This window comes from Columba livia, chromosome 2, assembly GCF_036013475.1.
Source record: "Columba livia isolate bColLiv1 breed racing homer chromosome 2, bColLiv1.pat.W.v2, whole genome shotgun sequence".
In the NCBI taxonomy this organism is placed as follows: Eukaryota; Metazoa; Chordata; class Aves; order Columbiformes; family Columbidae; genus Columba; species Columba livia.
In genome coordinates this window covers 154094720-154108631 of record NC_088603.1, presented here as the reverse complement: position 1 = coordinate 154108631, position 13912 = coordinate 154094720, and the positions used below count along the sequence as shown (strand labels likewise).

The 13912-nt window shown below is 42.7% G+C and overlaps 1 protein-coding gene across 2 annotated transcripts in view; it reads right to left on the bottom strand.

Moving 5' to 3' along the window:
- CCN4 (cellular communication network factor 4) overlaps positions 1-13912 on the bottom strand; it is a 36412-nt gene continuing 22500 nt past the window's right edge. For both annotated transcript variants that reach the window (XM_005510804.4, XM_005510805.4), the window contains exons 2-5: positions 7758-8037; positions 3327-3584; positions 1194-1387; positions 1-379 (exon numbers count right to left, since the gene is read on the bottom strand). In XM_005510804.4, coding sequence (XP_005510861.2) covers positions 80-379; positions 1194-1387; positions 3327-3584; positions 7758-8037 — 1032 coding nt within the window. In that variant the 3' untranslated portion in view covers positions 1-79. The remainder of the gene's footprint in view (positions 380-1193; positions 1388-3326; positions 3585-7757; positions 8038-13912) is intronic.

The window sequence follows — 13912 nt, the reverse complement described above, 5'->3', positions numbered from 1 at the left end:
CAGTAGATGAAAGTTTCTCCTTTTATTTTAAAACCTCTGTAAAATCAGAGCAATGGGTCAATTCCAGCATTCAGCCAATTTAATTAGCGATCTCAGAGTAATCATGGTAATGAGCCAAGTCAGCAAAGATGTCATTTGGGTTCTTGCAGTTCAGGTTGCAAAAACAAGCATTGATCCACATGATTTTCCAGGAAAACTCAGTTGCATCTGGACACTCGAACCTCACTTCAATAGTCTTGGACTTGTAGGGTGTGCAGCACCTGTTGTCTGTGCAGACGCCGCAATATTTGGGTCTATACAGACTTTTACTCACACATCCTGAGATTGTGTAGTTCATTGGTTCATTGGCCCGGTAGACAGCCAAGCACTTCTTCCCAGGCTAAATCAGAGAAGAACAGAAGAGACAGGTTAATATTAATTGCTGACACAGGTAGTCCATACAAACAACCTTCCTGATATTTAAAGCATTTTGAAGCCCATTAGGAAGAATTTTACAGCTCTGCCCTGGAAGGTATGACAGATTTACATGTTCAGACATACGAACCCAGAAGCTGAAAGCAGTATACTTGAAAAATACAGTCCAGAGCCATGACAGCAGTGCACCGCTGCTTTTCCACTAGCTGAGTCACAGCTCTGTCTGAACCAGCACACAAGCACAGTGGACTTGGCTTGCCTTTCCATGAAAGGACCTTTCAATGTTTTGGAAGGGTGTGTTGTAACAGGACAAGGGATAATGGTTTTAAACTAGAAGCGGGGAGATTCAGGTTAGACATGAGGAAGAAATATTTTACAATGAGGGTGGTGAAATACTGGCCCAGGTTGCCCAGAGAGGTGGTAGATGCCCCATCCTGGAGACATTCAAGACCAGGCTGGAGAGGGCTCTGAGCAACCTGATCTGGTTGAAAATGTCCCTGCTCATGGCAGGGGGGTTGGACTGCATGACGTCTGGATGTTCCTTCCAACCCGAACTATTCTATGACTCTATAACTGGGATTAAACATCTCTGTTTTTCATGCCAGGTTGTGGAAGGTAGGACACATTTTTGACCACTCTGCAGCACCCTGGGTCCACATATACTCTCTAACAGCCTCCAGGATCAGAAGTGCAGCCCTCAGAGGCCTGAACACTGCTGAAAAAAGGCTGACCCTGTGTCCAAGCAAAGCTGAAGTGGTGCATGGAGAAATGGTTTCCACCTTAATGTGCTTGGTTATGTCCACTTCGCAGGGTCGCATGTTGCACAGGCGGCTTTCCTTCAGGAGCCGGCACTGGTCGTTGTCATTAGAAATCCTGGTGGAGATGCCCAGCCCGCAGGTCTTTGAGCAGGGACTCCAGGATGAGGTGTGAACAATACAGTTCTTCTGCCAGACTTCATCCTCTCCCTCGTACGCTGCAGAGACCAGATTAACCCCACATTATTCACTGTGGGCAGCTCTCCATATTAAACACCCTCTCCCCAGCTCATTTCACATTCACTAACCTGAATAATTAAATCACAGAGAAGTGGCTCGGCATTCCCGCGAACCTCCTCATCCCACCCCCTTTTGCCATTGACCTACTTGTGTCAGACCCTCCAGTGTTGCGAGCACTCGGGGCCAGGGTTCATTTCTTTATTTCCCTTTGCAGCTTCGCACAAGGGGGTCCTTGTCTGGGACCCCCAGGTGCTGCCACAATGCAAACACTTAATTACAGAAGCCTGCGCCAGCCGGTGCAGAAAAGGGACGAGATCTGATCCCACCATGAGGGTTTATTTCTGAGCCCATTCAATTGATTCCCCTGTAGCAGAAAGGGGTTGACAGTCTTTGCTGTATGGCCGAGGGGTTTGGGAAGCAGCCACAGCCTTTCACTGGGAGGAAGAGCAGCTTGAATAGCTCCCTGGGAGCTCGGCAGCCCCTTGAAGAAAGGGTGGGCTCTGTTTTGAAAGCAGCCAACAGCCTCAGTTCAGGTTCCTTCACAGCCTCAGCCAAAGTCCCCACTGGTGTGCAACTCACGATACAGTGCACAGGCAGAAGTCTGATAGAAACCCTGATGCATTGAGCTTGCTCATTATTATATTTTGTATCATAGTAATTTTTATATTGAATGTAATAAATACTAGTCTCACTTCTATAAGACTTCTGCTTGTAAGACAAAAGGTCAGGCAAGGAAAGTTATGTTATGCCCATTTTGAGAGACAGGTCATGAAGACATAAGGCTGATTTCAGTAGTAAATGTTTTGAATTTGGACCTACCCTACAGTTCAAAGCTACCAGGGACAGAAGTGAGAGCTAAACTCTGGTGATTTTAACCCACAAAATGGAAACCAAAGCTTTGTTTTGTGGAAAACAAAACAAACAAGCAAACAAACAAACAAGCAGACCAAAGATTGGCAAAAAATCCATCAAGGAACCAAAATTCTGGTTTACAATAAGTATCCTATGTCTTCTTGAGCTCTGATTTCGTGAGATAGTCTAAAATATGAAGCTGTGATTCTATGAACGTCACTACATTGCATCACAGGGTGTTAAGAAGGTGAATTTAAGACATACACGAAGGTGAGCCCTTCTGAAGCATTTGGGAACATGTCTGAGGCAAATGGTACCAGCTCTGTTCAGTAGGCTATATAATCCTCACTATGAATGTGAGTGTGAGGAAAGAAGATACTTCATGTGATACATAATTGTATCACATTACTGTAATAATTGTATCACATTACTGTAAACATTACTGTTTACATTACTGTAAACAATGATAGGACAAGATGATCTTTTGAGGTCCCTTCTAATCCCAAACATACTGTGATAAAATAGGTAGTTCAATAATATCACCAGTTCAGAACCGCCAAAAAGCTATACTAACACAAAGAAAATTTAGCCCAATTGGCAATAACACTTCCATAACTTCCAATAACTGTTTTCAAGGTGTTATGTGAGTTTGGGACTACCAAGATACAGGGGCTTAAGTCATACTACTAAAGCACTATAACCCAGACAGAAAGTCTCAGTTCCAAATTAAACTGAGCCCATGCTGTTTCTCCAGAGGGGCCAGACTGAAAAAAAAATGGTGAAGCAAAAAGGACTTGTGACATCTGTGACAGCAGATCTGTGCTTCAAAGGGGACTTTGCCACACAAGCATGTTTGATGAATTTCATATTGCTGCTAAGGAGTTCAAGCACATCACTGGTGTTTGCATGTCCTGCCCTTTCACTACATGCTGTGTAGAAGCCTTTGTGTCTTTTTCACCCAATAGACACCTGCCAGGTCTGGCAGTACAAGCTGATACTTCGGTTGCAGACTCTGACTTCAGTTGCCCAATGACAAATGAGAGGTCTAACTCGGTGCCACCATACCTGCAGAGGAGATGTGGCGCGGAGATGTCTTCCTTATTTTCTTGGAGTCATCACAAATCCACTGCTCGCAGCACTTCCCTGCCATCTTAATCAGCTTTGGGTTTGGGCACCAGACAAGGGGAGGACGTGAGTTTGTGCACATGGGAATACAGCCCACAGCCCCGTTAATGCACGTGCAGTTGTATTTGCAGTTGGGTTGAAATGTGTCCCCATTGTTATATCTGACTCCATTGAGGACACAACCTACACCGACAATCTCTGAAAGGGAAGAAAAAGAAAGACACACAGAGTACTATTAAAATAATTCTGGCAACAAGCAGCGCTGATGTGTTTATTCACCAAGCTGCTCCCTGGGCTAATGGAGCCAACGTGGAGACACAGCAGTGCTGCAGGGTGATGTGTTCAACGTGATGCTGAGCCAAACATGGTCACACCATCTAGGAAACTGTTTTCATTCTGAATTGCAGCAAAAAAAAACTAATCTTTTAATGCTTCATGGAAAAAAGAAGTTAGAAAATAAAACAGATTGTATTCACAAATGCTCACTTAAAATATCATTTCATGGCATGCTGGTGAAACTTATTTGCAGTAGGAGCAATCCAAGTAATTAAAACAGATACTGAGTGAAATTCGAGGTTTTCAGGAACATTTAAGAGGACTACATTGAGCTGCAAATATGACACACCATTCTGAAGCAGAAGAGGGACGACAGCCAAGCTAGCGAAGAAGCACCACAAATGGCACAGGATTCCTATATTCAGGTAACTAGATCCCACCCAGTTTATCACAGAAGAGTTTTCTTGGAAAATGAACTATCACATTGTAAAGCCATGAAAATTAGTATTTGATGCATATTTTTAAGCAAAATCACAAAAGTTCGAGCTTTTTAATTGCCCTTGAACAGGAATCACACTGATTCAGGAAATAAGACACAAGAAGTATAAAGCAGTAACTTTTTTTTCCCCCCCAAAGTTAGGGACTACTATTTGGAAGCAGTGGCAGAGATATTGTAAAAGAAAACTCAAATTCGAACTTCAATTTCTTGTTTGGTCACACGGAGGCAGTGTGCACGCACCCACCAGGTTGCTCAAGTTTTAAGTCTGGTTGGAAATGGAGCTGTAATGTATAAATTGAAACGCTGAATTAAAATTCAGCAAGGCTTTCTATTTTTAGAATAGGCTGAATGAAAAATCAAAAGCAAATCCCTTTTTCTCCACAAAAATGAGACTTGCTGGAATCTGAAGCACAGAGCCAGATCTTCAGTTTGTGCTCACCTCAGATTTTAATAATGCTTCAGCCTTTGTATTGAAGAGATATCACTCAGTGTTGGATCCAGAGCTGAGGATTCATTTCAGCTTCTAGGTGTGCTCACAGATTATGACAGTTTAAGAAAATTCTACGTTCCCTGGTGTTTTGTTTCCAGCATGTCTCTCCTGGACTGTGTTATGTCAGCCTCCTGGAGGTCTCATACGTGAAGATGTTCATCATGAGAACATCGTTAAGCATAGACAGAGGGGCTGTTGAATGCCTTCATGCAGAATCGCACCAAATCTGCATCCAAGTCAGTCAATCTGGGAGCACTTTGCAGTTCCTAGCACACATGCACAACACCTGCCTCCTGACCTGGGCACATCCATCCCCAGCCTGTTGTCTCTGCATTGGTGCAGAGAAAAGCCAACAACAAAAGGAAAGCTTTAGTGACTTCTATCTATGTGGTGTTCAGGTGACCAGATGCTGGGATACACCCCAGCCTGCCAGTGCAGATACAGCCTGAATTTCCCACAGTTTCACCCCATTTCCCAACACCAGTTCCTAGCTTTTTCAGGATCCTTATTTTCCACAAATTATATTGCGTCTCTGGTCCTGCATGCACTGGATTCTCTAGACCTAGCTTTTGGCATCCAGCTGCAAAGCAAATTCCTTACAGCAGTTAGTCCCCAACACGCAGGACAGGAGTCCCACTCTTGCATTCACTCACCATGAGGTCAGAGCAATAGCTGGTGCACTCAGAGTGGGGTGGCACAGCCTATAGAATCATAGAATCTCAGAATCATTTCAGTTGGAAGAGACCCTCAGGATCATTGAGCCCAACCATAACCTAACCGAATGCTAGCACATTAGCGTGTCCCTAAGAACCTCATCTAAATGCCTTTTAAACACCTCCAGGGATGGGGACTCCACCACTGCCCTGGGCAGCCTGTTCCAATGCCTGATAACCTTTTCTGTGAAGAATTTTTTCATAATATTCAGTCTAAACCTCCCCTGGCGCAACTTGAGGCCATTTCCCCTCGTTCTATCACTTGGTACTTGGGAGAAGAGACCAACCCCCTTCATGCTACAACCTCCTTTCAGGTAGCTGTAGACAGTGGTAAGGTCTCCCCTCAGCCTCCTTTTCTCCAGGCTGAACAGCCCCAGTTCCCACAGCTGCTCCTCATCAGACTTGTGCTCCAGGCCCCTCATCAGCTTTGTCACCCTCCTCTGCACTCTCTCTAATACCTCAAAATATATGACCCCATGCACAAGAACATGTCAGCACATCCTGTTGTGTGCATCTACCTCAATGCTGAAAACAAGGAAAGGACCACAGCTTTCTATGGCAGCCAGAGACAAAGCTCTTCACTTTCTAACCACGGAAAGACCTACATCCCTCAGCTGTGGACACCACAATGCTCCTCACCATATAGACATAACTGTCACATAATAGGGGATATATTGTCTTGGCAGTAGGCATGCAAAAGTGCATTGGATTGGGAGTCCTTCCACACCTCACTGGGGAAGCTGGGGATCAATCTTCCTACTTCACAGTGCTGTTGCATAATTAATGCCTGTGATGTATAGGAGGACTACAAAAAATAAAAAATATCTTTTTAAAATCAACTAAGAAAGCAAGCATTTAAATAAATAAACATGAAGCAATGTGAAAGTCTTTAAAGAGGCCAAGGAAGGTTGAGGTAGCTTTGACACAACATCCACATTGTTTTCCTCTCCCAACACAGGGCCAGCTGTAATGATGTCATTCTCAACAGATGTTTGTCTAACCTGTTCTTACAGACCTCTCATGAATGCTCCACACACAATCCAGACAATACATTTGAATGATCACATATCCTCTTTTCTTAATCCTGGATCTTTTCTAATCTTGAAAATCACTGGTTAAGGTTATGGCTCCTTGCACATGCCTTCTCTTCTTGTTATTTTGCCCATATCCGACAAAAATCTGGTTAGACTGCCCTTTCTGTGTGCTTCTTTTTTGTGGCTGTCAAGTTCATTTCTTACTACATTTCCCATTATTCTGCTGAGGAATAACAACTGCTAGTACCATTTCTATGAGAAACTTTCAGCTACGTTGAACCTCTTTACTCCTCAGACTTGCCCCTTGTGAAACTTCTGCTGATTTTCTCGGTGTATCAAAGCCCACTCTTAGCAATCTTTTCTCTTTCCTGTGGATCAGTGATTCTGTCTATTCATCTTGCAATCGCTTGTCCTCCATTTTCTATCAGTACTTCATTTGTGGTTATATTCCAGCCTGGAAAACCCTTCCTCTAAATGGCTTCTTCCTGTTTATGAATATAAAACCACAACCAACATGTTCTAACAACTTGCTAAACAGGTAGCTTCCTTTCTCATCAGCTGTCTGTATGATTGCACTCATGATTCTTTCCCTTTTAATAATTCCCAGAGTAGTGATTTTCAATTATTTATGACATTTATGAGCAGAGCAGATTCCCCTCATATTCTGAATCTCAGAACAAGTCAATATATCCTTGACACACAAAAACTACCTCATTTTCATCTTTTTCTTGAATAAAAACATTCCAGTTGCATCAATTATCCCACCAAGAGTTTGTTATGACAAGCAGGACGAAATCCTCCTGCCTCATGGCAGCTAACTTGACTGAAACTCTTGTCAGATTAAGGCTCAGACCTCAGTTTGTCACCAAGAAGCTTTTCTAACACATGATACATCCCTGACCCTCTTGACAAGATACCACGTGCTATCCTTCCTAGGGATCCACTGTTGGGAATAAGCCAAAACCATCTCCTAAAGTTCATGGTTTTCCTGTAGATGCCCATGTTGCTTGTCTTTAAAGCCAGCTGGATACCTTTCCCTCCTTCATCCCCAGCCCACTACAGCACCTCCTCCTGTTATGGGGAATACAGAATCATCTACTTGCAAATCTCAAGACCTTCAAATGCAGGTTGTTCCTTGCTCATGGCTGCAGCCAAATCGAAGAGCAAGAATTCAGAAGTTGTTTCCCATCTAGCCAGCTGCCTGAGAATGAAGACAAGCTATAAGGCAATGGAAGATGATGAATGGCAGAGCTGATGAGCACACAGTCGGGTATCTAATGAGACAAATCTCAGCCATTGCTCAGACTGAGGGGAGCTGCCAATGTGTATCTAAGTCAAAAATATATGTACATCACTTACGTGCACATACTCCTATTTCGTACCTAGGTCTGTCTCCACTGTAGTCACAGTACAAGCCCCTGTGGAAGTCACAGGTGTCGGCCTCAGTGCAATTTTCTCCACGCTGCTTGGCACAGGTCTTGCAGCAGTCGCAGCCGTCTGTCACCAGGCTGACGCCTACCGGGCACCGAGGTGGGGACTTGGGACACTCGCACGGCCACTTACAGTATTGAGTCCGTGTGTAGGCCTCTGTTGTGGCAGGGATGGTGGGGGTCATGGTGGTGGAGGTCTGGGCAATGGCCTACAAACAAAGAAACACAGCTTGGAGAGCATTGCAGAGAAAAGGGGGCTGTGAACTCTGTGATGATTAGTCTTCAATAAAAATCCCCTCAGATCTAAAAAAACTTCAAGGAAGCGTAAAAGACCCATGGAAAGAGAGCAGCTGCTCCTGTCTTGGAAACCTCTTCAGATATCAGCCAAGAGCAGATGTTCTGCAGCTTGGACTGGCACTCAAACTGCATAGCCCCAGCCCACTGGTAGTCTGCCTTTTCCGGACCTCTGGTCTCTAAACAGAGGTCTTTCCCCATGTAGGAACACAGGCACACATGTTAAGACCTCTCTGATACATGAGAAGAAGGTGTGACATGTCTCCAGTCTGTGTCATCCTGTGATGCTTAGCTCTGGCAGAGTATTGTGCCACCCCATAAGCTGTTGTGCTTGTTCGTTGAGACATAGTTGTAGGACCTCTTGGCTACTCAAAGGCTTCTTCAAACAACAGCAACTGCCCTTCAGGTCACTGAACAAGAAAAAAGTCATCGTGTTGCAGTGTGAAAGCATGTGACATGTGGCCCTGTTTGGCCTCATCTTCCTCAGGCTTATCTACATTTGTATGGGTCTTGTACCCAAAACCCAGTGGAGCGAGAACCAGGCCTGTGAGCCCACCAACCTCATAGACACCCAGTCACGAACCTCTGTGTTGTAAGGGTGATCTGAAGCCCACAGGCCTAACACTCCATCACAGTCCTCCTGAGGGTGACTTTGCCATTTTGTCTCTTCTTGCAATACTACTAATACTACAACAACAGCCACGTTACAGTGTCTCAGTCCTTTGACCTTAATAGAGATGAGGTTAGAGACAGAAGAAAACAACCTCTGAAACCAAAATCGGACTGTCTGTGAATGTCTTGGTGCACACAAATCTGTTTGTAAAATGTTTTGCTTGTCTCCACCCCTATAACACAACACACATGCAGTTTAGCTCTCTGGTAGAGTCCCAGTTCTAAGCAATGAAGCTTCACTGTGGCTATAACATTAAAAACCAAAAAAACAGTATTATGCGTTTCCTTTAAGAACTCTGACAAATACCCTTATCTGTCCTTCAGTGTCCAGACTATCATATTTAGCAGAAATGCTCCCTGTGAAACCTAAATAGTCATGAGGCTCTTAGGTCTGTCTGCAATGGGCTCTTCCAGCTCCCACACTGTGATTCCTTTGATGTTGCCCTGACTCACACAGTTGAACAATTGGGATATTTCTAGAGTGTTTTTTCACCTATGCCTTTTGGCACATGTTTTTGTCCAGCATGGAGTTACTGTGGGAGCTGTAAGTGGGGTGAGTATAAATGAAGCTTCATAATGTTAGTGTTTTTCGCATTAGCCATGCACAAATATTTGCCAGCATGGTGAACAAGGAAGGAAAAGCTTTATGGGGAGGACACTGCCAAGTTTCCATTTCCTAATCTCCATTTCCTTGGCAAATAAAAGAAAAAAAAAAGGAGCTGCAAATTAATTAAAAATCTTATAATCAAATAAAAAATCTGATCAAGGTAGAAAATAGTTTTCATGTGATGAAGTGTTCTACACCAGTAGACACATTCAGTCACTATTACTGAGATAATGGAGTGCTGGTGTACCTTAGCTTATAGCAAAATCCTCAGAGGACAAAGGTTTATTGCCTTCTGTACTTTCCAGTCCATGCAGAGCAAACTTTGGATGAAATGAAACAGCACCAGCCATGTTTGTGCTGCAGGAAGGGTGCAAATTGGTCCAGTGACAAGGCAAAGATTTGGCTTTTCTAACAGGATCACTGCACAGAAAATCTGAGTTGCACATGGATGTCAAGCAGGACACAGTAGCTCAGGAACAGAAACAAATAGGTTATTTACAGTCTATCAACAGCAGCAAGAACGTGACCCTGCCTGGGCACATGTGGTCCAGAAGCCCCTACTGGTGGCAAAATGTGAGTTCTGCAAAGAATAGGTGTTTAACCCTACAAAGTTCAGACACAGAGAGTCTAGGTCTAAAAATTACTAAAGCAATCACATCCATACCTGACTATCTTGTACTGCACTCTATATTCCCCAGTGTTTTATCATCTTTACACTTTCAGGTGTCTCAAATAAAAGGTTTTCCACTACTTCTCCATGGAGAAAATGCCCCAACCCAAGGCATTGTGGGGAAAAGCATCCCCAAGAGTTCTGAACCCACAGCTGATGAGCTATCTATCAAGGTACCTCTGCAAAGCCCTTTACTGTCTTCTACAGTTTCCGTGCTAGGAGACCCAAATTTTATTAAAGTATGTTTCTCCACCTGCTGTTGCTGTATCTAAAGGTGTATTTAAGTATTTTAGTAATTAATTACCCTGTATTTAGAACACCAAATTGTTAACACATTGGTAATCACTGCCAAATAGGCAGTGTGTTTGCTCTGGGCATAATTCCCAATCCCATTGAAACCCCTTTTACAAACAGTTGGCTTTAAAGTTAGATTAAAATCACATTTAAACTCATGTTTAAACTAAAACATACAAATATAATTTACTTCCACTTTAAGGCTCCTTGATGCTGCCAAAGTTGTTAAAAGAGGAACATTCAGATCAATGAAAAGCCCTGGCCTTTTAATAGTGGTATTTTTCATTCCACTCACAATAATGTGAGTAGGTGCAATAATCTGTCACTTGAGACAAGGCCTCTTCAAGTCCAATAAACCTATTTACTTTGTTGCTGATCATTAAAAAAGTGCTTAATAATCACACAGACAAAAATTACACAGCTATTTAAAAAGCCCATTGCTGTGGCCCAACCCTGTAAGTAAATCCCCTCACAGTCCCTTGTTTCTACTGTCAACATGAACAAGCAAACAGCTTCTACCCTGTGTAGACACAAAAGTGTCTGTGAATCAACACACATAGCAAAGAGGAGCCAACAAGCCCTACTAGTCCCATGGTTTTAGTTAATACATGAAGGACTGAAGCTGAATTCTTGTGTAGGACTGTAGCTGACTTCTTGTAAAGGACTGGGTAGCTGAGAGCCATTTGGTGGCTTGTGATAGACAGGAATTTAGAGTAAATTGTTTAACACTCCTTTCTCTAGGTCTAAAGCCTGAGTCAGACAAGGAAGCTTTTCAAGTGTCCTTATAGTGACTATAGCTGTTGTAATTCTTGGGTGTGCTGGCTGAAAATACAGTGGTATGACTGAATAAGCCATAGGAAGGACACTTAGTATGGGTTACATGAGCATCTTCAAATAATCAGTGTGGACAGGCATCAAAACACTTCAACTCATGTATTTTACAAGTAGGAAAGGCAGGGAGAGATGGAAGCAGCTTCCTGTGCTAAGCTCTATCACTACCTGATCTTCTCTGGAAACTGTTGTCTACTGGGCTTTAGAACAAGTGCACAACCTGTGCAGCTTCCAGGAACTCTTCCTTTCCCTTCCTAAGTCCCTCAAAGCTCTGCTGTGAGAGAAACAATTCTGTAGATTTACAAAATTCTTGACTTTTTCATTTTTGTGGGCAACTATCATCACTGGAATATCTAAATCCCTTTGGAAAAGTCATTCTGCCCTGCTATAATACTTCAATGTCCCAGAACACTTTTGGATATAGATGCTTTCTAGTTAATAAATATTATGGTTAAGACATTATGAGTAATAATGTTTTATAAATATCACAATCATAACAACTCTTTCCACAGGTGCTATCAACAGGAAACCACACTGTAATGGCCTTCATTGATGACCATCTGTAACTAGAAAACAAACAAACAGATTAAAATAACCAAAACAAGCCCTCATGTAAGTTAAGGTTTCATGAACATGCCTTTAGAGTCAATATAATGTAAAGGAGGACAACAGTGTTATAAGAAATTCAAAGTGAGAATGAAGAGAAACTTAACACCAAAAAGTACAGTGCTGGGGATTTGACAAGTTTATTTTAAAATGTCAGAAAGATAAAAGAATGTGTCTGCTAGGAAATTATTTTTTTTCAGGCACTGGTAATTAACTTGTTTTGTATAATTACTCTTCAAACCTAGGGTCTGCAGATCTGTTATCTTGGATGCTAATGAGAAAATATTCCACCAAAAGTTATTCATGAGCTCTAATTTTGCTGCTTTTGGAAGTACAAGCCCATTCTCATTAAATTAAGATGAAGCCTTTCTCACCCTGCCACGTCTGATAAACCTTGCTCCTGATTTATTCTTGGCAAGCTCCAAGATCACTTTCTTTTTGCGTCGGCAGAGAATAATATTTCTCTAGCAACAACTAGCAGCTAATTTCTGTGTTCTTATTCAAGTGGAGAGAATGAGAAAATAAAAGGTTACTGCCTACCTACCATGGCCACAAACTCGGTATTTTTAGTAGCCATGAGTTTTACTGTCCAAGTCTCAAAGACACAAAATGGGTACCAGCATTTTAGCAGCACACTCTACTTACTCATAAAAAAAATATTTTCAATATGTTGGAAGATACTGTAAGTTTGATTCAGTTCTGAAAACTGGAAAGACTAAGCTACAGTGTTGAAAATAGTATATACAGTCCAAACTGCAAGCTAACCAAATATATAGCAGTACTTTTACATAATGAAAGAGGAAACCTCCAGGTTAGTTTATAAGCAGCAAAGCCCTAGATGCATTGTGTTATATTCCTTTGCTTCCAATTTTTGCAAGTGTTTAAAAATGTGTATTGAATTCACTGATTCAGTGATGCAAGATCTTATTCTTAAAGGCTTTGCTTTTCAAGTATTTATGACCATGAGCCAGCACTGTGCCCTTGTGGCCAAAAGGGCCAATGGCATCCTGGGGTGTATTAGAAGGGGAGTGGTTAGTAGGTCGAGAGAGGTTCTCCTGCCCCTCTACTCTGCCCTGGGGAGACCACATCTGGAATATTGTGTCCAGTTCCGGGCTCCTCAGTTCAAGAAGGACACGGAACTGCTGGAGAGGGTCCAGCATAGGGCAACCAAGATGATTAAGGGAGTGGAGCACCTCCCTTATGAGGAAAGACTGAGGGAGCTGGGTCTCTTTAGTTTGGAGAAGAGGAGACTGAGGGGTGACCTTATTAATGTTTATAAATATACAAAGGGTGAGTGTCAGGAGGATGAAGCCAGGCTCTTCTCGGTGACAAACAATGATAGGACAAGGGGTAATGGGTTTAAGCTGGAACACAAGAGGTTCCACTTAAACTTGAGAAGAAACTTCTTCTCAGTAAGGGTGACAGACACTGGAACAGGCTGCCCAGGGGGGTTGTGAAGTCTCCTACTCCGGAGACACTCAAAACCTGCCTGGACACCTTCCTGTGTAACCTCATCTGGGTGTTCCTGCTCCAGCAGGGGGATTGGACTGGATGATCTTTCGAGGTCCCTTCCAATCCGTAGCATTCTATGATTCTATTTTTTTTCATCACAATGAGCTGTGTGAAAGTAGGGAGAAGTTATCCATGTTATTCTCTTCCATGTTATTGATGGGAAAAATTCCAAAAAGGACAGTGACTTCTAAATTTAAATCCTCTGGCTATTGGCAGAGCTGGGGAACTGGTTACAAAAAGTTGGCAGTTAGACGTCTGATCAAACCATAGTACCTTATCACCTTCTGCTGTTTTCTCGTTGGTGGTAATTTGCTCTAAAAAAAAAAAAAAAGGATATTTGAGCTCACTCTTACGTGCAAAAGCTGCTTTTTGCAGGGCACATGCTACTGAGTGGACTCCTTTTAATTTCCCACAGTAGAACATTGTAAAGGAATTTTATTTAACCTACATTTCTGACACTGCCTTTCTGAGCAAACGCCAGATGTCCTTGATGGAGGGATGCGACATGATCTGGATTATCCCCTGTCCTCCGTCTCTGACACATTCACAAAAGAAAATGGTCAGTGAGACAATCTTTATTAAAATGTTCTCCTTACTA